The 26,459-nt window shown below is 40.9% G+C and overlaps 1 protein-coding gene and 1 long non-coding RNA gene across 2 annotated transcripts in view; both read right to left on the reverse strand.

Moving 5' to 3' along the window:
- Nucleotides 1-599: 599 nt before the first annotated feature.
- On the reverse strand, nt 600-12,429 carry LOC120520796. The gene is made up of 3 exons (XR_005631898.1): nt 12,384-12,429; nt 10,256-10,273; nt 600-760 (listed from the first exon to the last, which is right to left on the reverse strand). It is a non-coding gene; the product is annotated as an uncharacterized LOC120520796 (long non-coding RNA).
- A 2,301-nt stretch (nt 12,430-14,730) lies between these two features.
- The window catches only part of LOC120520794 (butyrophilin subfamily 2 member A2-like), a 95,177-nt gene continuing 83,448 nt past the window's right edge, over nt 14,731-26,459 (reverse strand). Inside the window, exons 7-8 of the mRNA XM_039742877.1 lie at nt 16,904-16,942; nt 14,731-14,792 (exon numbers count right to left, since the gene is read on the reverse strand). Of these exons, the coding sequence (XP_039598811.1) occupies nt 14,731-14,792; nt 16,904-16,942 (101 nt within the window). The remainder of the gene's footprint in view (nt 14,793-16,903; nt 16,943-26,459) is intronic.

The following is a 26,459-nucleotide window of genomic DNA, read 5'->3' on the forward strand; positions in this document are numbered from 1 at the left end:
ACACTCCATGTCGCTTGACTTCCACTGCTGCAGTTGAGACCTTCCATGAAGTAACAAGGGGACACCAAAAGGGCAGTTAGAATATCCATGATGCATTGCACCACTCGTAAAGTCACTTTAATGAGAACAGGTGGGTGTGAGAAGAAGTGAGCCCAGCACCGACCTCTACTGGTGAACCCAAACAGCAGCTAAGAGGTTTCAGCAAATCTAAAATGTTCAACCTGCTGTGATGTTCTTTAACGCAAATATCCCATTAACCTCTACATATCACACTAGAGTATAAAAATATTAAATTAGTCACAACTATCCATGTCCTCCCTTGGTTGATGAGACTTTCAGAACTGCACACTGTTGTTGCATCTAAAAACCAAAAATAAAATGTCTTGGGTACCCCTAAAACATTTTTATTTTTTACTTTTACCAACAAATTAAAATTTTGTCCAGGTGCCTCTGCAGATGTGCTGCTGATTCTGAAATTACTAAAAGTGAGCAACACACCAAACAGAACTGGAACTGTATCATATGTACTGGTCCCTTTATACCGGACCCTTACTTTAGACCAGTTTAGACGGACCCCACAAAGGCTCTCCTACCTTTGCCTCATCATTGGTGAGGATCTCCTTGCTGACCAGGCTCTCCAGGATGTTGGTCATCTTAGCTTTAATCAGATAGGCCAGGCAGGGCCTGAAGTACTCGGTGATCTTGAGGAGATCTTCATGACGGTATCTTCTGAGAACCTTAGGAATGGTCTGCGTCCAAACTGTAAAGAGAAGAGAAGACAGAGATAGAACAAAAAAGATCTGTGGAGACTCAGGGTTACAAGTTAGACCAACACAAACCTTCATAGTCATAACTAGAAGAGTCAAGAAGAAGATAAGCAAGTTAAAGTTCTGTGTTGCTGAGCATAATTAGGAAATCAACAAACAAATTAAAAGAGCAGACTCGGTTATGAGACTAAGAGAAGAGTATGAAGACAAAACTGAGTATCATTATGAACAACGCTGCACATCCTCTCTCTGACACACCAACATTGAGGACTTTCAGCCAACGAATTACTCAGCAGTTGTTGGTCAAGAAACACAACTGGGGGTCTAACATACCAACAGCAATACATCTGTATAGTGTCTCAATGGGACTGGGGCTGGCAAGTCAGAAGTTTTCTTTTTTAAATTTTCTTCTATCTAAATCTATCTATCTATCTATCTATCTATCTATCTATCTATCTATCTATCTATCTATCTATCTATCTATCTATCTATCTATCTATCTATCTGTCTGTCTGTCTGTCTGTCTGTCTGTCTAAGGAAGTTGCACTTGTGATTATGGACACAGTTCAGTCTGTTAATGAAGTCCTCCCACAGTCATATGACTTTCAGTGCCATGATATAACCTAGCTGCTCAGACAGCAGATTCTGTGAATGATGTAACTGAGGCCGCTGTGTCTACTGAGCTGATTGATACACAAACTTCAATTTTTAAACTGCCAACACCCACATATGCCCACGTTAACGTGCGGTCTGATGTAACTATTCTACAACATACTGGGCTGTACACCAATGGGTTTGCTACTCCTTTGGAACTGCTGATCTGGTCTTAGGTCATTGAATTGATTTCTATATCATTATGACTGAATGGTTATAAAATAATTTAGTAGTTCAGTTTCTTCTTTGTTTATTATTTTCTTATTCATGTATAAGTGGATCCATGACAATTAACTGATAGTGAGCTGCTTGTGTCAAAGGTATCTAATATAACGATTGAATCTTTCCATCTGATGATTCCAATGCCCCTTTATCTGAGGTGACTTTCTAAAGGTAAGAGAACAGCCTGGCAGCAGAGCACTTGTACCAAGTGCCACTTCCAGATAATAAGAAGAGAAATAGAATAGTTCAGGGGTAGTGACAGTTTATAAATATTCTATTCCTTATATTTCTATAAAAAAGAAACAGAAATACAGTATGTAATCAGCAGCTCTAGTCAGGATATGCTGGACTGATGTCACAAGTCTCTTATGTAGTTTGTAGTCTTGGCCAAGAAAAAGTTTTAATCTCATGTTTTTTCTTCAGCTGGAGGGCACGTCTTAACCGTGAACCCTCCAGCCACAACACAGTCCCAAGCACAGTAACAATACAAGTAACAACCCTTCTTCGGGTACCACCACTCCTCCCAGGCAACCTCGTCCTCTTTCTCCCGATTCTGACTCTGATTGATGGTTGCTGGCCCTTTTTATAGCCCACCCAGAAGTGCCCCAGGTGCTTGACCACCTGTTTGTGATTGCACTTCAAGGCAGGGCTGTAGAGTTGTCTAGGCTGGCTCCGGGATCCGTACATCACCCCCTGGAAGCCACCCCAGATCCCCACAGGGTTGTAGAGGACTCCGTCTCCCATGGAACCCTACGGGAAACTGAGGCACCATCGTCAGCAAGGGACGCTGCCACCAAGCGTCCCGGTGGAGGTACTGAGGAACCCATGGCTGCTCCCCCGGAACATAAGTAGAAGGGGCGTACTGGCCGGGCATGGGACCCAGTCGCCTGCCACAATGGACATAACAAAGTTTCTGATGGAGCAGGTGCCAATGGTGACCAATGCTGGACAACAGTAAACAAAAACACAAACATAAAGCTCCTTCACATGGTGTCACAGTTCTAAATTCACGACAGGACTCTTGACAAATTAGTGTGGGAGAAGTGGGTCTTTAATTCAAAAGTGCAGTGAAATATGAAGAGGCTTTCTGTTTGTGGATTACTTTCATTTTCCAGAGATATAAAGTCAGTCAGTCAGTCGCCATTTTCCAACCCGCTATATCCTAACACAGGGTTATGGGGGTCTGCTGGAGCCAATCTCAGCCAGCACAGGGTACAAGGCAGGAACAAAGCCCTGGGCAGGGCGATGAGATATATATTTAACAATATTTTAGGAAACAATACATGTGTTTTGCATATTACATGGATATGACTGGATGACTTGATGTGTAGATTATGCAACACAAGTAACATTGGAGTTTTTTATGGTCATTTTTTTATTGTTTGCTTTTGTCCATCATTGGTCATCATTTCTTGTGTTCTATAAGAAAGTCTGTTAAGTCCATTCTCCATAAAAACATGAGGTAAAAAATGTTTCTCTGCTGTCACTTCAAGCTGCAAAGGCTAAGCATAAAAATATAATTCTGGGCTGGAGGTTTTATCTAAGAACTGCAGTTATATTTTCATATTTTCTTATTCTTGTAATAACACTTTTAACAGCATTTTCAATTAACTGAAAGCTGCTTAAAGAAGCTATTTGAGCAGCCACTGAACACCACATTGTATTAGTCAATCCTACTTGAGATAAAGGCAGGAATAATTTCTCAGTATCCTGCATATTTAGAAAATGCCTTCATTTCTCAACATTCTTAAGATGGAAAAAATATGTTTTGGATAGTTTTGTATTGTGTGCTTTAAACGACAGGCCAGTTTCAAAGATAACGTTGAGATTGTGGGCTGACTCTGTAGAACTGATGGTGATTCCAACTGAGTTAAATAATGACAGAATATTATTACAGTATCATCATTACCTCTAAATTAATATTTCTATTTTTTTATATTCAAAGCCAAGTCATTCTTAGCCATCCAATGTTTTTTAACTCACAAATACAATTAATTTAAAACAGCATCAGAGAAACGTCAATTGGTCTAAAAGAAAGATATAACTGGGTGTTGTCTGAAAATTAAGGTTACGTTTTCTAATGACAGACGCCTGTGGAAATGTGTAAAGTGAAAACTGTAAAGGCAGCAGTACTGAGCCCTACAGGACACCATATTGAACTTCCGTGTATAATGATGGAGTCCTGTCAGCACATTTCTGTATGCACTGGATTTAATTTAATAAATAAGAACTAAACCAGGTAAGGACAGTGCCCATGGGCCCAATGCCGTTGTCCAGCCTGTGTAGTGACATAGATGGTTGGTGGTGTGAAAAGCTGCACATAAATCAAATTGTAAAATTATGGTGGAGTTTCCATTATCAGAATGCTGCTGTTTTATAATATGATAGAAAGCAGACTAGAATATCTCAAATAAACTGTGATGTGTACAAGTCAAGACAATGTAATAATATTTAGTTTGCGAAGTGACGCTTATTTATTGCAGCTCAATTATTTCATTATTGACTCTTGTATACCAGTAGTAATTCAGATTAGATGGCCAAACACAGACTTTACTGTAGAATGGCCACAGGTGGTGGAGAGTCAATTGGCCGAGGTCTTCAGGACTCTGTCTGTGTCTGACTTCGTCTGGTCCAACTGACCGTGGACACCCCAGAGGTTTATTATGTTTCTGACTGAAGAAATTCCATTGTGGACGGCGATTTCCCAATGCCAGTGACCTCAAGTAGGCAACAACAGATTGGCTAGAGGACTGCTCCACATGGAGTGAGGTCATCAGTTGAGTCCTTCAGGGGTCTGTTCTGGGGCTTCATTTATAAAGCTTGTGTATGCACAAAGACTAGAAATGTGCAGCGTTCTGTGGAATTGTCAGGATGTATAAAAAAATAAATCAACTTGACAGGGTAAATAGGGATATAATTATAGCAACTCTGACTGATACATACACAACACTTAGGAGAAATTGGGAAATGACGACACCCTTGATCAGGTGCAATTGAATCAGGCAAATGACAACTCAGTCACATATGAACTTATTTCACTGAGCTGCTATTGTCATGAGGGCTGATATGACAAGCAAATTACACCCCAAAGTCATGACTATGCTGCACCGACTGTATTTTAATTCCCAATATAAAAGGGCTAAATCTGTGTATTTATAGTAGTGAAGACAGTTTTAGGCTTTTTTTTTGTTTTTATCAGCTGCCTGTTGTCACTTCTCTAAGAACTGGCTGACAGGTCAGGAATATCTCAACAAACTGCCACTCCATCATGCCTGCTGTGCTGGAAGCCATTAACTGACCAACAGTACATCCAGTTTTTGTATGGTGTGAGTGTAAACACAAAAAACCACAAAATGCTGTTATACATAAAAAGGCAATTTGCAGCCACGTCCAGCTCTCCTAACGTAATCAGAGTAATTGACTGCACTCATATTGTAATAAGGCCACCTAGTGAGAAAGAAGCTTCCTTTGTTAACAATGAGCAGAGGTTAATACACAATCATCTGTGATGCCGAGATGTGGCTGTCAAATATCATGTATCAGTGGATTGGGTCAACCCGGGGTTCATTTATTTTGAGGCTAAGTAGCTCTGATAGGCCTGTTGGTGGGTGCTGTAGGAGACACGTCCTGTAGGTCACTTCCTGTGTTGTGTAATGAAGAATAGTCTTGTATGAAGTTCTGTGTGTTGGCCTATTGCTACTTTCTTATGTCATTCTCAAGATCCCACAGAAACGATGAGCTTCTGAACATTGATGAAGAACTGAAGGGTTTGGAGGAGTAGAAACTAAAGCTTCATACTCGCTGCTGGCACCTGAAAACCCTGAAGATACAGTGCGATGTAGCAGGATGTTCTGAGGTGGCTTCATCTTCCAGCAATTGCCAGTTGGCTTTCTCCACATCTCAACAGCGTCTGAAGCTGACGAGTATCTCCTTTACCCTTAGACTCTGTCAGTGGTGTTGTCATTGTGGGGGAGTCCATCATAAGAAACCTGAACTGGGCACTATCTTGCCAGAAGAATATTTTGTTTTGTCCTCCTAGGGCACACGTACAGGACATTGTTAAAAAAGCTCCATCTGTCCTGATGAAGCAGAAAGGTGTCAACGCTGTGGTTTTTAATTTTTGGAACTAATATCATTTGCAGTTGCTGGTCAGATGTGCTGAAGGAGGACTTTAGATTGCTGTTGCACATACTTGAGAGGGGTCCTGGGATTCAGCTGTGCGGATTGTCTCTGGACCACCACTGATGTTGTGATGTCCAGGTGATGCTCAGAGGGGCGCGTTCTGCACCAACACAACTTGATCAAAGTCCTGTGCAGCTGTGATGTTTTTATGAAAGTGGATACCCCAACTTGCCATGAGACCCACCATGTTGCATCCTCTAAGATGAAGACTAAATAAAGAATGAGCTAAGAATATTTATGTTAGGCAGAATGTCCAGTGGGTGCTGGTGGTCTTTTGACCCCCTTGAACCCCTGCAAAGTTTGTTTTTTTTCCCAGCTCAACTGGATTTGTTTTTCTGTCCACCCTGGCCATCTGACCTTATCATTAGGCTGTCATTTACAGAATTCTATATTTAAGGACTCCAGTGAGAAGGTTTAGCTTCAGGTTGAAGACTCAGCTGCCACATTCTGGTCTTCCACACCCCAGCATCTCACAGTCCACAGAAAGAGAAAGAGAAAGAGAAGAAATGTGACAGAGGAGAGCTGAAGAAGGCTGGGGGCCTGACGTGGAAGGCCAGGGATGTAGAAGGCTGATTCTTCAACCTGTAGCCCGACAAAATTTACTTTTTTAATTATATAGCTTTTGTGAGTCTGTATTATTTAGTTATCGTTTGTATTCCATTTGTTCATTATTATTCTTATGTACTTTTAACTTGTTTTTCTTTGCATGTAGCTATGTCTTTGACATGTTGTGATTACTTTGTGATCATCCTTTGTATGAAAATGTGCTACAGAAAGAAATGGTGTGGTTGTTGTGACGGTGCTGCATGTGGGGGCTGGCGTGTTGGTCACTGGCTGTGATTGTGTGTCACATGGCCTGTGATATTCATTGCAGCAGTGTGATAGTGGCTACCCACTCAGACGATGGCACTTATGCCTTTCCCGGACCCCCAAAACAAAGAGGAGAGGCACTGTAATGCCATGCATCATTTTATGCACTCAGTTGTGGAGCACAGCGAGATACTCTTGAATGCAAGAGGCGGGGGTCTTGATGTATTAGGTGGGAGGCTGTTCTACCAGCCAATGACGTTCTGAAGCATCATAATTGCATATTTAAGAGATTTATTAGCATTTTCCATATATGGATGTTTCAGGGGACATTCAAGTCACACTCATGTATGCATATTTACAAGGTAATTGTGATTTATAGACAAAAAATTACATAGGAATGTCTGTATGATGAGCCCCTGGTCGCCACACCACAAAAAACACAGCAACACTTGAAACTGAGCAGAGGAGAGCAACCGTGTGCATCATGGGAGTCTGACAGACTCAGAGAATTAAACCTGTTTAGTCTCAAGCAGAGGAGACTCTGTGGGGACCTCATCCAGGTCTTTAAAAATCCTCAAACGCACCAGTAAAGTAGGTTCAGCGACATCCTGTCATCTTAAGGTTGAATCAGGTACTCAAGGACATCAGTGGAAATTAAAGGCAAGTGCATTTAAAACTGAAGCCAGGAAACACTTCATCATTCAGAGTTGTGGGGCCCTGGAACAAATGACGAAGGCATGGAGTTGAAGGAGAAACCTCAACAACCTTTAAGAAAAATCTGGATGACATTTCAGGACAGCTTAGACCCAAAACTCAAGAGGTAGGCTTTCAAGCCCACACAGGCCCAAAATAGGGGGCCAGCCTTTAAAACTTCAAAAATAGATTTAAGTATCACACGTTTACTGAAACCCTTTAAAGCCAGAGAAGATACACTGGCTGAACAAAAGAAACAAGTGGCTGATGTTGAAGATTCACAGCTGAGACTCACCTTGTAGTGACACAGAGGTGAGTGAATGTGAATGTCCTTATCGATTCACTAAGGGGAAATGTGTTGAGCTAGATGTTCAGAAAATGCTAGATCTTGGTGTGACAGAAGAAACCAAAACAAACAAGCAAACCATGATTTGTCACCCAAGTGGGCACTGGCACTACTATGTTTTTCCATTTGGGCCACATGGGACCCCAGAGGCCTTCCAGTGTCAAACTGCTTGCTCCTCACAGCCTTTATAGCGATGTGCATGTTGACAATACATTCGCTTTACCAGCACCATGGAGGTCCACTTACTCCATCTATTGTCTATTCTTTAGATCTTTCAACAGGCCCACCTTCACATTTACTCTAGGAAGTGTTATTTAGGTCTTACAATAGCATCATTCTTTGTGTTGTGTAGTTGGTCAGAAATGGGTTAAATCAAAGTCTCCAAAATAAAACCAATACAAAACAGACCTTAGATAAAACAAATTGGCAAGTGCAGATCTACAGTATGTCAGCATAGCAGGTTATTATGGAAGGAGGGCACTCCATCTTTCCAAGACATCCAAATACTCAAAAACTGAACAAGGTTTTAGTGATGTTAAGCATGCGTTTATTTCAGCGCCTAGTCTGATTTCTCCCATCTTATGATGTAAATCAGATCACTAGTGGAGCTGAACCTCCACCTCATCTGGAAACCACTGGATTGAGGAACCAGAAATGCATCAGTGGAGAGAGAAGACAATGTTATTAAGTGTTACACAACTTCGACATGACCTACTTGGCTCTCAGTTTACACTCATCATGGACCTCCATACTCCATTGCGGTGGACGGCCCTCCATGAAGATGTTTTTGGATAAACAGCCCTACAGGTTTAACGTAGTTCATCGCAGAAGGACTCTCCACGCAGTGGCTCATTAGGTACACTTATGCTCCTAGGGCACAGATAAGGGGGGCATTGTCACATGTTTGACTGTGATGAGGCTCTTATAGGGACCAATTTAGGAAGTTAAGGAAATAGTTAAGGAATTTGGTGTGACACCATCGCTAACACACTTCCCACTTTCACCTTCAGATTTGAAGATGCTACTCAAGAAATTGAACTCTGACATCACTTTTGTGGCATGAAAGACCACAACTCTTTAGGCGTCACATTTTAAAGCTGCACCATGACAGGGAGCCGATGTCAGTCTGATGGCCGATACTGAAGGAGACACGCCGGTGCCATCTTGTTATATAACAAGTAGTTTTGAGCCTTTTTCTTCATTTCTTTTGACAGGAGAGAAATCAAATGGGGTTCCTACCAAGAGACCCTAAACCTTTGAATTTATTTATGTTTACAACACAACAGGGTTACTGCCATAAATAATATGGAGGTGCTCATAAAAATTGAGGCACTTTAGGTGGGCTTCAAATTGAAAAAAAAAGAAACACAAAACAAAAGAGAACTGGCAGGACAGGAATGAGTGCCACAGGGACCATTTGGGTGAACTCTGTGCTCAGATGGTACAGAAAATTTAAATATAGAGATCAGTGTGCTCTCGGTCATTAGCTTTGAATTATTAAAAGCTTATGCTTTGTGACAAATATCCAGGCACTTGCCCTACTGGGATACCAGACATACAGACATACCAGAAGGAAGGCAGTGTTTCCCTAGGCCTTAAGGGGCAGCGCCCCTAGGATGTACAGGGGCCACTGAGAAATGGGGATCTAACCCTTTGCTCCACCGTGGCCACTGCCAAGGGGTACCGGGATAGCCCCTGTACTGGAATATGCATCACTCCTGCGCCACATTTGGGAGTGCTGGCGGAAGGAGGACTGAATTCCCTTGCAGCAGTTCTGACACACCCAGAAGTGCTGCCGGATGTTAATCAGGGGCCACCTGCAACACATCTGGGGACTGAATAAAAGGGGCTGCCTCACTCCCAATCAGGAGCCGGAGTTGAGTAGAAGAATGACAGAGTTTACCAGTAAGGAGTTGGAGACGGCCGAAGAAACAGAGAGTAGTCATAAGAGACTGTGTTTGGTGATTATGCACTGTGTGCTGTCTTGGGGGCTAAGGGCTGTAAATAAAGACGTGTGATTTAAGACTTTCTGTGTCTGCCTGTCAGTGTCCCGGTCCAACATGTCCACAGTTTATATTTTCAAGCCACCATTTCTTTGTCAATATAAAGGTTGCTGGTTTTTGTCTATTTTTCATTTTGGCTGCTAAGCTTAAAATGTCGGTGAGATAATGAAAGTCAAAGACATTGTGTACTCTGAGAGAGCTAAACAGCACATTGTCTTAGAAATACGGCTCTGAGATTTTAACCTTAAGAGAGATGGACAGGCCATTATTTTAGAAAATACACAGAGAGTTTCAATCTACAGTACAGTATGTATCAATGCTTTCTTATGTATCGATGCAATTTACTCAAAAAGTCAAACGTGTTGTATTAGCTACAGTAGCTCTACATCATATAAGAGTTCATTATTAAAGACTTGTGTCTGGGTTATTACTTAGTTTGTCTTTTATGTGTCTTGTTTTCCCATTTTGTGACTCCATGGTCTTTTGTCAAACTTACCAGTGACTTCTGAGTTTTTATTGTAGACGACTTAATGAATTAATGGACACTCACTGACGTGAGGAGACCGTGCTGCACATACCTGGAGCTTTGATCTTCTCTGTGGGGAAAAAGAGAAAGTCGTGAGTTAGTGTGTGCATCTTCATCAACCTTACATCAACACGAGATTTTCCTTTTCTTTGCTGTCTTAAATATTTCACTGCTGAAGCCCCCCGACTGTTCACACCAATGACACCAGGTTTAATCACACTCCCCCATTAGACAGCTCTTCTCTGCTCTTTCATAAACTCCTCCATGCTGCTGTTCCCATCTTTACAAATCACTTCAGTTTCTTCTGACATATTTGACCTTTGAACACTTCAGTCTGTTCCAGCAGCACTGAGGCACCAGCCCCCTTCAGGACCCTCATTTAGTTTAGTTTGTGTGGTCCACCCATTAGCCGATTATCAAAACTACATAATCAGTGAACCAGTGAGAGGAGACTACAGGGTTGTTCTTAACATAATTAAAACTCTGGTCCTTCTGTCTATTCACCCCCCATTTTGGATTTTTGACCCCTTGTATTTTTATCTTTGTGTACCTGTGAACTAATTGAAGGACGCCATCTAAAATAAAATGAACTGAATTGAATTGCATTTCCTCGTTCAGTGTGAGTTTAGTGCAGTTTCAGCTCTCACTGATCCAGTTCACATCAACTGGGTTTCTGTTCCCATATTGCAATGCTGCAAGAAGAGTAAAAGATCTGCAGTTTGCTAGTTTTGGAGCGGCCAGTTGAGGTAATCTGTCATCAGTCTCTATCAGTACTTAGTGTGTAGTACTAGGGTGTTATACCGTGTTAGCCATTATGAAGGTAGAGAAAAGCAGAGCAAAATGACACCTTTTATTGGCTAACTAAAAAAGATTACCATATTGAAGCTTTCGAGGCAACTCAGGCCCCGCTCTTCAGGCGAGATGCCATACTTAGTGGTGATTTTATTTGTGTGTTGAGTCTATTGTGTGTTTATCTTACATTAACACTTGCCTGGGGACATTTCCAAAGACAATGGGCCTCGATTGTAGTGCCATCAGTTAATCAGGTGTATCTGAAGTCCTATGGAATTAAATAAGTGCTTTTTGTATACAACATTTGGTGTTTAATTATCAGGGCAAACGTTATTCATTCACTGGAACTCCTCAACTGCAACTGCACACGAGTTAAACATGTCTGCCGTAGATCAATTCCTGCTGTTCTCATTGACTGACCTCAGCTTCTGTGGATGGTCATTAGAAAGCACAATTTACCAAGAAATTGTGATCCTTTTCAATTGAAACAGCTCATTATTAAGAACAATATGAATTTTATATATAATTTCGCCTGCAGAAGATCCTGTAAAAATGTTGGCATCAATCAGATTTGAACGTAATGCTTTGATCTGTAATCTGGTACTGTTATGATGTTTTGGAAGGTTTAGATGAAAAGCAAATATATAAGTTGAAACAAGCCAAGTAAAGTAGCGACCTAAAAACTACAAACAAAAGAAATTAAAAAAGAAAACAAACCACTGAAAGCTGACATACGACGAACGGATCACACAACGGTAACAAGCGAACTAAACTTAATTCGGCTTTGTGTGTGGGTTTTACTTCATTCATTAAATAAATTGTCTTCAAGTTTATCACAGCCATATGATCACCTTGGGGGACGGAGAATGAAGCACAACAGCACATCTTACATCTAAAGTACATCTTTAGGCTTTAAGTTCGGGTCTGAGCAGCATGTTGAGGGTGTGAGACCCACAGTAGAGAGCTTAAAGACTAAAGATGTTGTGCAGCAGATGACAACTAAACGAGATGTGAAACAAGCTTTAGATAAAGAAGCTCATCTCAAAAGGCACTTAATGATGTTCAAAAGAGACCCTCCATGGCAAGGGACTTTGGACAAATAGTTGTTGAGAAAAACAGGGTTGTGGTTTAATGAGATGACGTTTCACAAAAAGCACAAACTGTGTGTTTCATGCTTGGGTACATTGATGAGGGGACTAAATGAATGAAGGGAATATTATCTGAAACGAGGTCACAGTAAAAAATAAACGTATAAACACAAAATGTACAATTGTGTGAAAACAATGAATTCAAAGACCTCACTAACAAAATCACCTTTAATGCAAAACAACTTAGGTATTTCTGGACTTAGGGTTTGCATATTTGTAACTAAAGAATTTTTTTCTTACCAATTTCCTTGCTCAGGTAACAGAGTGGTAAAGAGTACACTGGGGAGAGAAGAAAGAAAATGAATCAGTTTAATTTAAACTACAAAAAGATTAGAAAAACAACTTCTCACAAATTCATGCCAGCGTCATCTTTAGCAGAGTCTTCTGGAGATCTTTTGCTCTTATAACAGCACTATAGTTTATACATATAAATATACAGCATGTGAGCATATATATATATATATATATATATATATATATATATATATATATATATATATATATATATATATATATATATATATATATATATATATATTTACAGCTGTTTAAACCTGTGCTGTAAAAAGCCCGGGTCCTAGTAACTATATACTATATATATATATATATATATATACATATATATATATATTGTGGCAGTAGGGGGCACTAGTGCTCCTTGAACCCTCAGGTACAACTCCAGACACCGGGTAAAGTCCAAGACTTTTTATTTTTTCCACAGTGCACCAAGCACCTTCCACACTACTCATACAAACAATCACTAAACCAAATATTCTCTCTCCTCCACTCCCAGACACTTTGCTCTTCTCCTCCCAGCACAGCTCGTTGTCTGGACTGAGGCACTGTGCTTTTATAGCCCCTGACCCGGAGGTGTTTTTGTCCCATCAATCCATAGTTCCTAATTCCTTCCAGGTCAGGGCAATCAGTCCTTTTATTCAACCCGAAGCACGACATTTCTTCCCGCCACGTGACGTGGACGTACTCCCTGGTCATACGGCATCACAGGGCCCATAAGCCCTCCACACGATCCCGGCCCCCGGTCCCAAACCCACTTTCACCTTCAGATTTGAAGATGCTACTCAAGAAATTGAACTCTGACATCACTTTTGTGGCATGAAAGACCACAACTCTTTAGGCGTCACATTTTAAAGCTGCACCATGACAGGGAGCCGATGTCAGTCTGATGGCCGATACTGAAGGAGACACCGGTGCCATCTTGTTATATAACAAGTAGTTTTGAGCCTTTTTCTTATTTCTTTTGACAGGAGGGAAATCAAATGGGGTTCCTACCAAGAGACCCAAAACCTTTGAATTTATTTATGTTTACAACACAACAGGGTTACTGCCATAAATAATATGGAGGTGCTCATAAAAATTGAGGCACTTTAGGTGGGCTTCAAATTGAAAAAAAAAGAAACACAAAACAAAAGAGAACTGGCAGGACAGGAATGAGTGCCACAGGGACCATTTGGGTGAACTCTGTGCTCAGATGGTACAGAAAATTTAAATATAGAGATCAGTGTGCTCTCGGTCATTAGCTTTGAATTATTAAAAGCTTATGCTTTGTGACAAATATCCAGGCACTTGCCCTACTGGGATACCAGACATACAGACATACCAGAAGGAAGGCAGTGTTTCCCTAGGCCTTAAGGGGCAGCGCCCCTAGGATGTACAGGGGCCACTGAGAAATGGGGATCTAACCCTTTGCTCCACCGTGGCCACTGCCAAGGGGTACCGGGATAGCCCCTGTACTGGAATATGCATCACTCCTGCGCCACATTTGGAAGTGCTGCCGGAAGGAGGACTGAATTCCCTTGCAGCAGTTCTGACACACCCAGAAGTGCTGCCAGATGTTAATCAGGGGCCACCTGCAACACATCTGGGGACTGAATAAAAGGGGCTGCCTCACTCCCAATCAGGAGCCGGAGTTGAGTAGAAGAATGACAGAGTTTACCAGTAAGGAGTTGGAGACGGCCGAAGAAACAGAGAGTAGTCATAAGAGACTGTGTTTGGTGATTATGCACTGTGTGCTGTCTTGGGGGCTAAGGGCTGTAAATAAAGACGTGTGATTTAAGACTTTCTGTGTCTGCCTGTCAGTGTCCCGGTCCAACATGTCCACAGTTTATATTTTCAAGCCACCATTTCTTTGTCAATATAAAGGTTGCTGGTTTTTGTCTATTTTTCATTTGGCTGCTGTTTAAAATGTCGGTGAGATAATGAAAGTCAAAGACATTGTGTACTCTGAGAGAGCTAAACAGCACATTGTCTTAGAAATACCGGCTCTGAGATATTAACCTAAAGAGAGCTGAACAGGCCATTACTTTAGAAAATACACAGAGAGTTTCAATCTACAGTACAGTATGTATCAATGCTTTCTTATGTATCGATGCAATTTACTCAAAAAGTCAAACGTGTTGTATTAGCTACAGTAGCTCTACATCATATAAGAGTTCATTATTAAAGACTTGTGTCTGGGTTATTACTTAGTTTGTCTTTTATGTGTCTTGTTTTCCCATTTTGTGACTCCATGGTCTTTTGTCAAACTTACCAGTGACTTCTGAGTTTTTATTGTAGACGACTTAATGAATTAATGGACACTCACTGACGTGAGGGAGACCGTGCTGCACATACCTGGAGCTTTGATCTTCTCTGTGGGGAAAAAGAGAAAGTCGTGAGTTAGTGTGTGCATCTTCATCAACCTTACATCAACACGAGATTTTCCTTTTCTTTGCTGTCTTAAATATTTCACTGCTGAAGCCATCCAAATGTTCACACCAATGCCACCAGGTTTAATCACACTCCCCCATTAGACAGCACTTCTCTGCTCTTTCATAAACTCCTCCATACTGCTGTTACCCATCTTCACAAATCACTTCAATTTCTTCAGACATATTTGACCTTTGAACACTTCAGTCTGTTCCAGCAGCACTGAGGCACCAGCCCCCTTCAGGACCCTCATTTAGTTTAGTTTGTGTGGTCCACCCATTAGCCGATTATCAAAACTACATAATCAGTGAACCAGTGAGAGGAGACTACAGGGTTGTTCTTAACATAATTAAAACTCTGGTCCTTCTGTCTATTCACCCCCCATTTTGGATTTTTGACCCCTTGTATTTTTATCTTTGTGTACCTGTGAACTAATTGAAGGACGCCATCTAAAATAAAATGAACTGAATTGAATTGCATTTCCTCGTTCAGTGTGAGTTTAGTGCAGTTTCAGCTCTCATTGATCCAGTTCACATCAACTGGGTTTCTGTCCCATATTGCAATGCTGCAAGAAGAGTAAAAGATCTGCAGTTTGCTAGTTTTGGAGCGGCCACTTGTGGTAATTTGTCATCAGTCTTTATCAGTGCTTAGTGTGTAGTACTAGGGTGTTATACCGTGTTAGCCATTATGAAGGTAGAGAAAAGCAGAGCAAAATGACACCTTTTATTGGCTAACTAAAAAAGATTACCATATTGAAGCTTTCGAGGCAACTCAGGCCCCGTCTTCAGGCGAGATGCCATACTTAGTGGTGATTTTATTTGTGTGTTGAGTCTATTGTGTGTTTATCTTACATTAACACTTCGTCTGGGACATTTCCAAAGACAATGGGCCTCGATTGTAGTGCCATCAGTTAATCAGGTGTATCTGAAGTCCTATGGAATTAAATAAGTGCTTTTTGTATACAACATTTGGTGTTTAATTATCAGGGCAAACGTTATTCATTCACTGGAACTCCTCAACTGCAACTGCACACGAGTTAAACATGTCTGCCGTAGATCAATTCCTGCTGTTCTCATTGACTGACCTCAGCTTCTGTGGATGGTCATTAGAAAGCACAATTTACCAAGAAATTGTAATCCTTTTCAATTGAAACAGCTCATTATTAAGAACAATAGGAATTTTATATATAATTTCGCCTGCAGAAGATCCTGTAAAAATGTTGGCATCAATCAGATTTGAACGTAATGCTTTGATCTGTAATCTGGTACTGTTATGATGTTTTGGAAGGTTTAGATGAAAAGCAAATATATAAGTTGAAACAAGCCAAGTAAAGTAGCGACCTAAAAACTACAAACAAAAGAAATTAAAAAAGAAAACAAACCACTGAAAGCTGACATACGACGAACGGATCACACAACGGTAACAAGCGAACTAAACTTAATTCGGCTTTGTGTGTGGGTTTTACTTCATTCATTAAATAAATTGTCTTCAAGTTTATCACCAGCCATATGACCACCTTGAGGGGACGGAGAATGAAGCACAACAGCACATCTTACATCTAAAGTACATCTTTAGGCTTTAAGTTCGGGTCTGAGCAGCATGTTGAGGGTGTGAGACCCACAGTAGAGAGCTTAAAGACTAAAGATGTTGTGCAGCAGATGACAACTAAACGAGATGTGAAACAAGCTTTAGATAAAGAAGCTCATCTCAAAAGGCACTTAATGATGTTCAAAAGAGACCCTCCATGGCAAGGGACTTTGGACAAATAGTTGTTGAGAAAAACAGGGTTGTGGTTTAATGAGATGACGTTTCACAAAAAGCACAAACTGTGTGTTTCATGCTTGGGTACATTGATGAGGGGACTAAATGAATGAAGGGAATATTATCTGAAACGAGGTCACAGTAAAAAATAAACGTATAAACACAAAATGTACAATTGTGTGAAAACAATGAATTCAAAGACCTCACTAACAAAATCACCTTTAATGCAAAACAACTTAGGTATTTCTGGACTTAGGGTTTGCATATTTGTAACTAAAGAATTTTTTTCTTACCAATTTCCTTGCTCAGGTAACAGAGTGGTAAAGAGTACACTGGGAGAGAAGAAAGAAAATGAATCAGTTTAATTTAAACTACAAAAAGATTAGAAAAACAACTTCTCACAAATTCATGCCAGCCATCTTTAGCAGAGTCTTCTGAGATCTTTTGCTCTTATAACAGCACTATAGTTTATACATATAAATATACAGCATGTGAGCATATATATATATATATATATATATATATATATATATATATATATATATATATATATATATATATATATATATATATATATATATATATATATTTACAGCTGTTTAAACCTGTGCTGTAAAAAGCCCGGGTCCTAGTAACTATATACTATATATATATATATATATATATATATATATATATATATTGTGGCAGTAGGGGGCACTAGTGCTCCCTTGAACCCTCAGGTACAACTCCAGACACCGGGTAAAGTCCAAGACTTTTTATTTTTTTCCACAGTGCACCAAGCACCTTCCACACTACTCATACAAACAATCACTAAACCAAATATTCTCTCTCCTCCACTCCCAGACACTTTGCTCTTCTCCCTCCCAGCACAGCTCGTTGTCTGGACTGAGGCACTGTGCTTTTATAGCCCCTGACCCGGAGGTGTTTTTGTCCCATCAATCCATAGTTCCTAATTCCTTCCAGGTCAGGGCAATCAGTCCTTTTATTCAACCCGGAAGCACGACATTTCTTCCGCCACGCGGACGCGTGACGTACTCCCTGGTCATACGGCATCACAGGGCCCATAAGCCCCTCCACAGCGACTCCTGGTGGTCCCCATGGTATCCAGCAGGGCTGTGTATAAACACTACAAAGTCCATAAGGCCCTGCTGGACCTCGGGGCATGATCCTGCTGTCGGGAGAGCTCCTCCTGGCAGCCTGGGGGTGCGGACCAGCATGGGAAGCCGGCAGTCCTCCACAATATATATATATATATATATATATATATAAATAAAATTGATATCTAAATATATGAAAAATATAAAAAAACACATAAGAATAATTTCCTTCTCAAGATCATCAGCTTCACTGGCCTGCCTAGATTGAGAGTATTAACCCTAGAATAACTCAAGCCTACGAACTCGTAATCCCAGTCCACCTTGCTGCATTCAAACAGTGCCATCTTTCCCTTTACGCCTGGTGCAGCTGCGCTGTTCTTATATTTGAGTGGATGTTTCTTGTGGGGTGGGCTTCTGTTCTCTGTCTCTGATGTAGAATCCTTGCCCTCATCTGAGTTCACCTCTGTTATAGCTCGTCTTTATTTGAAAACAGCAGTGTCAGATCGGAGCGAGTGTGAACGTGACTGAGAGAATAAAAGTGAAAAAAAAAAAATGCTAACCTTTACAAGTACCATACATTTACACTGTCTGTTACAGACTCAAATCAAATGTGTGTTTTTATACTATAATAGTAACAATAAGAGCAGCTCACTACTCAGAACAGTAATTCTGGGAAGTGTCCAAAATGAAACCGGCAACCTCTTGATTACGAGTCAGCAGTTCTTACTGCTGCACCACCCAAGCGGTCGTGTCAGCATTGTACCCTATCCTGATTTCTTTTTTGTCAGTTACAGTATATTCTTGAATAAAAGCACACTTGTTTTGTTATACCTTTTGTGAAAGAGTTTATTTGATATTTGGACTTCAGTCTTCCCACATTATACACTTCACATTAACAATTTGTCATTTATCACTATAACATGAAAACGTTTGTGTTTAAGTTCTGTGTTCAACATTTCTTGTCTCACATTTCCTGTCATCCTACATTTACCCAGATCATTGTAGACACAGAACACACATGAAATGCATGTTTTCCAAATAACGAGATATCATTTACCGTATACAATTCCAGACACCTAACTCCTAAATAAAGACACTTGAGCTGTGAGAATTTTGCCTCTGACTTGATTTCAGCTGCCTCAGTGTGGGAATGAGATTACAGGCTGCTTGCTGCCAGTGCTGATGGTCACATTTGCAAAACAAAGACGCTGATGAGAATGTGCGAGGGAATTTAAGGTGGCCCAGCATTATGACTTTTTTTGTAAGCTTCAGGGATTCTAGTGTTAAATTTTAGAGTACTTTCTTTCTCTTTAATTCATGATTGAGACGCTGACAATCCAGGTAACAAAGTTCACTATTTGGTCATAACAATTTTGTTTCTGAAGTTTTGTTGACATTTTGTAGACTTAGGTTAAGGTAGTACATTGTTATATATGATGTCTTTGACGTAGATTTCATATTATTGCCAAGTGAAACAGTGGTATTTGGGGTAAAAGAGAAATAAAAGAAAGAAATTGAGTTGCTCTCTTTCTCTTCACCCCCAATCCTCCATTGTGCTTCAGTGGACATGAAGTCCTGGTCCTCTGACATGCCAAGAGACAGAAACATCTAGAACAAATCGAATTGTGCCCCAAAACAGCAGTGGTGCAGAGAAGGTTAAAAACTGAGATATCTTGAGAAGACACAGGCCAAATACAATAAACTAAGGATATGATCTTAAACAGTCCAAATATAATAAGCCAAGATTATGAGGTCAAATAAAAGTGTAAATACAACTACGTGCTTCTATAACGGGCTTTCTCTTATGCGACAGGACAAGAATCCATTACATTTGTGATATTACAGCTCTCTGAACAATTTAAATACTGAGATGTATACTTGATATCATTTTCATAATGAATTAAAGCATGTTATTAAACATGGGAACACGGTGGCACAATGATAGTGACGAGCTGGCGCCCCATTCAAAGATTGTTCCTGCCTCCCGCAAGATGCTTTTTGGGACGTGCGAAACCCTCGATGAAATAATTTATTGCAGCAGTACTGTCTCTTTCAAATGTACTAACACCCGATTCCTGTCCTTCCTTTTCTTTCTCCATGTAACCAATTGCCACACAATCTGCTCTTTAATAGATGTCAAGCCATTTGTAAGCTTAGAACACCAATTCTTCAAAAGTTTTAAGGAACATTGAAATAACTTCATAGTACAACTTTAATTATTTTATCCATCTGTCCATCCAGAGTCGTGCCAGCCCAGGCAAGAATACAGCGCAAGATAGGAACAATCCCTGAACTCCCTGAATCATCACAACTGCTGCGCCACTGTCCTCACACATTTAATAATTAACAATAGACATTATTTAAATCAAGTTAAAATGTATCTGTATAATGTAATATAAATACTTTGATGGATTTCATCTTAAAAATGATGTCAAGAACTCCAAGAAGTTAGCACTTAGAAATCTTAATTGACTTAGAAGCCAGTCGTCATCATCTGTGCCATCACCACCTAATCAAAGCACCGTGATGTTCCTACATTGATGGATTAAAGGCCAGAAGTCCACTTGACCATCATCATCAAGTCCTTCCATGAGAACCCTGAATACAATGAGGACTGATCATTTATGTTAGGTAGAGGGGGCTGGGTGGTCTCATGGCCAGAAGTTTTTTTGTTTTTTTTGGTCCTCCCTGGCCATCGGACCTTACTCTTATTCTATGTTAATTAGTGTTGTCTTTATTTAATTCTTACTTTGTCTTTTATTTCTCTTTTCTTCATCATGTAAAGCACTTTGAGCTACATTATTTGTATGAAAATGTGCTATAGAAATAAATGTTGTTGTTATCTGTAAATACGCACTCTCTTCTATTGAATTGAATTCCTTTATTGTTATTGTATTGTACAATGAGATTCAATATGCAGATCCTCCATAAACTCATTTTCCTATAAAATGATAAAATAATAATAATTGTAGCCGCTGAAGTATAAGGGGAGATCACGCACGGGTAAAACGCTCAGTCCAAAAATATTTAATGAAAGTTAAAAACACATAATACACACAAGAATAAAAGAAAAAAATAGTTACACACGGAGAATAAAAGGCAAAAAAAAGAAAAAGAAAAATATATCTTCTCTAAACTTTTCTTGAGAAACTTTAGTTATTTCTGTACTTAAAAGTTCTTTACTTCTTCTTTTTTACTTAAAGATTCTTCTTCTATACTTAAACATTCTTAGTTTCTTCTTCTGTACGCTTTGAATGTACGGCTCTGCACTTAAATAAGTGCTGTTTTACAAGTTACTTTACACACTCAAAAGGCTCTTAGGCCCAGTTTAAAACCATATGCCCTCTACACAAGTTTCTCTTTGTGTACAGCCATTGACCTGTCGCACAGGTTAACACGTGAGGAGCGGATAGAAATTGTGTTGATGTCTGGTGAATGCAGTAACCGGGTCATTGCAGCAGATTTCAATGCAAGACACCCTACGAGACCACCCATCTCCCATGCTACAGTTAGCAAACAGCTTGCTAAGTTTCGTGAAACTGGTTCAGTGTTGGATTTGCCAAAATGTGGACGCATGAAAACTGTCACTAATGAAGAAACATCAGTGGCTGTCCTAGCTTCATTCAGCAAGAGCCCACAGCGTAGCACTGAAAAAAAACTGGAACAGGACCCTCAGTTTACACAGAAGATTCTGTTTAGTGATAAGGCAAACTTTTATGTGAATGGTGAAGTTAACAAACAAAACCACCGCTATTGGTCTGACACTAACCCACATTGAATAGATCCCTCCAAGACTGTTGGAACAAAAATTGATGGTATGGTGTGGTATATGGGGTACAAAGATAGTGGGGCCATTCTTCATCAATGGAAACCTCAAGGCCACTGGATATGCGAAATTGCTACTTGATGATGTGTCTCCCTCTTTATGTACTGAAGCTGGCACGTTCCCTGAGTTTTTCCACCAAGATGGTGCACCACCACATTATGGGTGTCAGGTCCGAGCATTCCTAGATGAACAGTTTCCTGGAAAGTGGATTGGTCATCGTGGGCCAGTTGAATGGCCCCCAAGGTCTCCTGATCTGACCCCCTTAGACTTTTATCTTTGGGGTCATCTGAAGGCAATTGTCTATGCTGTGAAGATACGAGATGTGCAGCACCTGAAACTACGGATACTGGAAGCCTGTGCTAGCATTTCTCCTGCGGTGTTGCTATCAGTGTGTGAAGAGTGGGAGAAGAGGGTTGCATTGACAATCCAACACAATGGGCAGCACATTGAACACATTTTATAAGTGGTCAGAAACTTTTAAATAACTCATGAAAGAATAAAGTTATGTTAAAACCAAGCACACCATTGTTTTTCTTGTGAAATTCCCAATAAATTTGATGTGTCAAATGACCCTCTTCCTATTAAAAAAACAAAAGTTGGATCCAAAATGGCCGACTTCAAAATAGCCACCATGGTCACCACCCATCTTGAAAAGTTTCCCCCCCCCTCACATATACTAATGTGCCACAAACAGGAAGTTAATATCACCAACCATTCCCATTTTATTAAGGTGTATCCATATAAATGGCCCACCCTGTATATTGAATTGACTTTCTCTCTTCTTTCAAACGCAATAGCAGCTCTTTAAACCTAAGGAACCAAGCTATTGCTTTCTTTAAATTGAACCATTCTGAGTAATACTTTTTACTGGTTCAGTTTTTTCTTCCACACTTGTAAGGTTTACTACACACCTTTTGATTTCCAGATCGTCGCTAGTAGACAAGTCCAATTCATCCGGTCTCTTAGGCCATTCGTGCTCTGGCTGTAGCAGGAAGTTTGGGCTTTGTATCCAAGTCTTACTTTTGATGAAGCTTTCTATTGTCGATCCTCTTGATGCCTGATCAGCAGGATTCTGTGAAGATGTAACATACCTCCATTGTGAGGGTTGCGTGTGCTCTCTTATCACTGCGATTCTGTTGGCAACAAAAGTTTTGTAGTGTGCACTTTCATTTACAATGTACCTTAGTACTGTGGTGCTGTCAGTCCAAATGATCGACTCTTGCAGGGGAATCTGTAGTTCTCGTTTTAACATTTTGTCCATTTTGACTGCTACCACTGCTGCTGTAAGTTCTAATCTTGGTATAGTGACAGGTTTTAGTGGTGCCACTCTTGATTTCCCCAACAGAAATGAACAATGTCTCTCATTTTCTTTATTAGTCAGGAGGAGGTAGGAAACAGTGCCGTACCCGTTTTCTGAGGCATTTCCAAAATGATGCATTTGTGCGGTCATTATTTGACCAAATCCAGGCGGTTTAAAGCACCTGTCTACATTGTAATCCACAAGTAGCTGCAAATCGTCCATCCATTTTTTCCATTGCCGAACGTACTTAACTTCCACTTCTTGATCCCAAGCTTATTTCTTTTTACACAGTTCACTTAGAATAAGCTTGGCAGGCAGTATGACTGGCGCTAAGAATCCAAGTGGGTCATATATTGAACTGACCACTGACAGAATGCCACGTCTTGTAGCAGGCTTATCTTGCAGCTTTACCTGGAATTTGAAACTGTCAGTCTGTGTGCACATTGAACACCCAAAGCTCTTTCAACTGGTAGCAGATCATGGCTTAAGTCCAAGTCTTTTTGATCTATTGCCCTGTCTTCTTCATGGATTGACAACAAGACTGCTCTGCTGTTATTTATCAATTTTGTAAAATAAAATCCTCCCTTTAAGCACAGGGCTTGAAGATCTTTGGCCAATTTTATGGCTTGTTCTTCTGTAGCAACTGACTTTAAACAGTCATCGACATAGAAGTTGTGCAGCACACAGCACACAGAGTGTTAACTGCTTCCTCTGGAGCTGTACCTTTGGCATCCTCTGATGTTCTTCTTAAGGCATAAGAGGCACAACTGGGTGATGAAGTGGCACCAAAAAGATGTCCTGTCATTTTGTATTCCTTCTAGTTCATTGTTTAGATTACCTTCAGGCCACCACAGGAAATGAAGATCAGTGTCTTCATCTGGAACTGTCACTTGATAGAACATTGATTTAATGTCTGCCATGAGAGCGATTGGCTCCTCTCTGAATCTTGTAAGAACACCGATGAGTGTATTAGTTAAATTGGGTCCTTTCAGCAACTGTTCTTTTAGACAGAAGCCTCGGTAAGTGGCTGTGCAGTCAAAGACCACTCTTACTTTGTTTTTCTTTGGATGATGTACTCCATGATGAGGGATGTATCACACGCTCTTTTTTTCAAGAATCCGCTGTTCAGTGGGTACCTTGATGGCATCTCCTTTGTCTAAAATGTCTTTCATGAAAGTTTTGTAATCATGGAATGTTGGAGACTTTGAAAGTTTCTCTTTAAGTCTAATAGCACGTTGTTCTGCAACACAACGATTGTTTGGCACTTTAAGTCTCATCTTTAAAAGTCAGATTAATATAATAATGTCCATCCACTAGCCTGTCAGAATCTGAAGCTATACGCATGAATTTAATGTCCTCCTTCTCTTCACAACTGCACTCTGGAAAGTCTGTGTTGTATGGCTGGAGTAGCATTTGTTTTACCTCCATTACTGTCACATGATTGACTGAACAACTTTGCATTCTTTCTTTGTCTGAGCCCTTTATAAATAAATCCGTTAACAATCCATCTACAGAATGTTTTCAGAGCATAAAGTCCTTCACCTTCACTATGTATGATTTGCCGTGGCTCCATGACTTTACAGACACTTGTACTTAACAACAACAATATTAATAATAGAATCTATATATATAATTCACTAAGGCAAGACACCCATGGAAAGCATACCGGAAGGGGCGTGGATTCACTAAGCCCGACAAGTGAGACACCTATGGCGCACGCAGGAAGGAGCCACAGCCACCAACTTCAAGACCATTGGATACGACGACAACTCACAGAGCCACGCCCACCAACTCGGACGCGACTACACAGAAAAACCGCAACATTTATATTCGCCTGTCGAGGTCACATGCAGCCCACCCACGCTGACTGTTAATAGAGGCATGTTTCTCGCGGAGGTTAATCGCCATATGCGGCGTGTAAAACTGTTTGCAAGTGGTATCCCATGGGATCCTTAAAACATTCCTTCACAATTGAGGTTAAAACACAATGAAGTGAGCAGTCTTTAAAAAACGAGTTTTCGGTTACAACACACGACCGCGTGCACTATAGCAAACTGTTTTACACGCTACATACAGTAAATTGCATCCGCGACAAACATGCGTCTTTTTAGATACTCTTGCACTTTGTACACACCTCCCTCCCACCGTGGTCGGGTGTCTTGGTGGATTATATATAGAAAGGCAGCCAAAACCGCACAGAGCAATGAAAAGTCTACGTGAGTCACAGGTGCATCTGGACTGTGCAAAGACAACAACGACTCGAGTGACGAGTCTGAGGTGGGCACATGAGCAGGCAGTGCATATTGGACGAGAAATCAGCAGACTAGCATGACGGAGAGAGCGGAGTGGATGCCCTTCTCCTCTCCTCCCGTTCCACCCTGAGCGCCGCACGGACGATTGTGTGTTGATTCGTTCCGTGCATTGTTTAAAACCCAATAAAGGAAGCAGTCTTTAAAAACCAATAAGCCCTGTGCCTCTGTTTCATTACCGTCGCACCTGCTTTACCAATGCAGGCCCCGCAACAGCGCATCTGGCGGCTTCTATTCCCATGACCCGCCAGGCAGCCAACCGGGTAACCAAAGTCTTTGGGTTCAGGGGGGAGTATGGTTACAAAGCTGAAACTTAAAGGAATTGACGGAAGGGCACCACCAGGTGTGAAGCCTTTCGCTTCATTTGACTCAACACAGGAAACCTCACCCGCCCGACACGGACAGGATTGACAGATTGATAGCTCTTTCTCGATTCTGTGGGTGGTGGTGCATGGCAGTTCTTAGTTGGTGGAGCGATTTGACTGGTTATTTCCGAAAACGAACGAGACTCCCGCCTGCTAAATAGTTACACAACCCAACAGCGGCCGGCGTCCAAATTCTTAGATGGACAAGTGGCTTTCAGCCACGTGAGATTGAGCATTAACAGGTCTGTGATGCACTTGTATGTCCGGTACTGCACACGCGCTACACTGAATGGATCAACGTGTGTCTACTCGGCGCAGGGAGGCACGGGTAAGCCGTTGAACCCCATTCGTGATGAAGACCGTGGCTTCCAATTGTTCCCCACGAACGAGAAATTCCCAGTACGTGCGGGTCATACGCTCGCACTGATTACGTCCCTGCCCTTTGTAAAGCCCCCAATGGTCGGGTGACTTGGTGGATTAAATATAAAAAAAAAGCAACCGGGACCGCAAAGAACAATGAAAAATCAACGTGGAAACCGACTGAGGCGGTGTTTGGAAAATTAACAGTGAACGTGACTCACAGGTGCGTGTGGACTGTACACAGACGAAAGTCGACTCAGGTAGGGAGGTGGGGCGGCACATAAGCGGCAGTGCTGCACTGAACCAGCGCCGCTCAACCCCCGCCCTTCGCTTTGGAAGGAGAAAGCGTGACGGCTTTCAGTCACGGACAATTGTATGTTGGTTCGTAGCGTGCATTGTTGCATTGTTGCAATGTTACTTTTGTTGGTGGTTTATTAAATTACGGATTTTTCAAATGTTTATTTTTTCCTCTGTCCTTAAAAATCATTTAAAAAGCGGCCTGATTATGCGGGTTGGCTAGTTGTAATTACAATATTATTGCTTTGGTCAGCACTTTTTTGGGGTAGATGCACGTCTTTTAGATAAGACA

This window comes from Polypterus senegalus, unplaced genomic scaffold, assembly GCF_016835505.1.
Source record: "Polypterus senegalus isolate Bchr_013 unplaced genomic scaffold, ASM1683550v1 scaffold_5160, whole genome shotgun sequence".
In the NCBI taxonomy this organism is placed as follows: Eukaryota; Metazoa; Chordata; class Cladistia; order Polypteriformes; family Polypteridae; genus Polypterus; species Polypterus senegalus.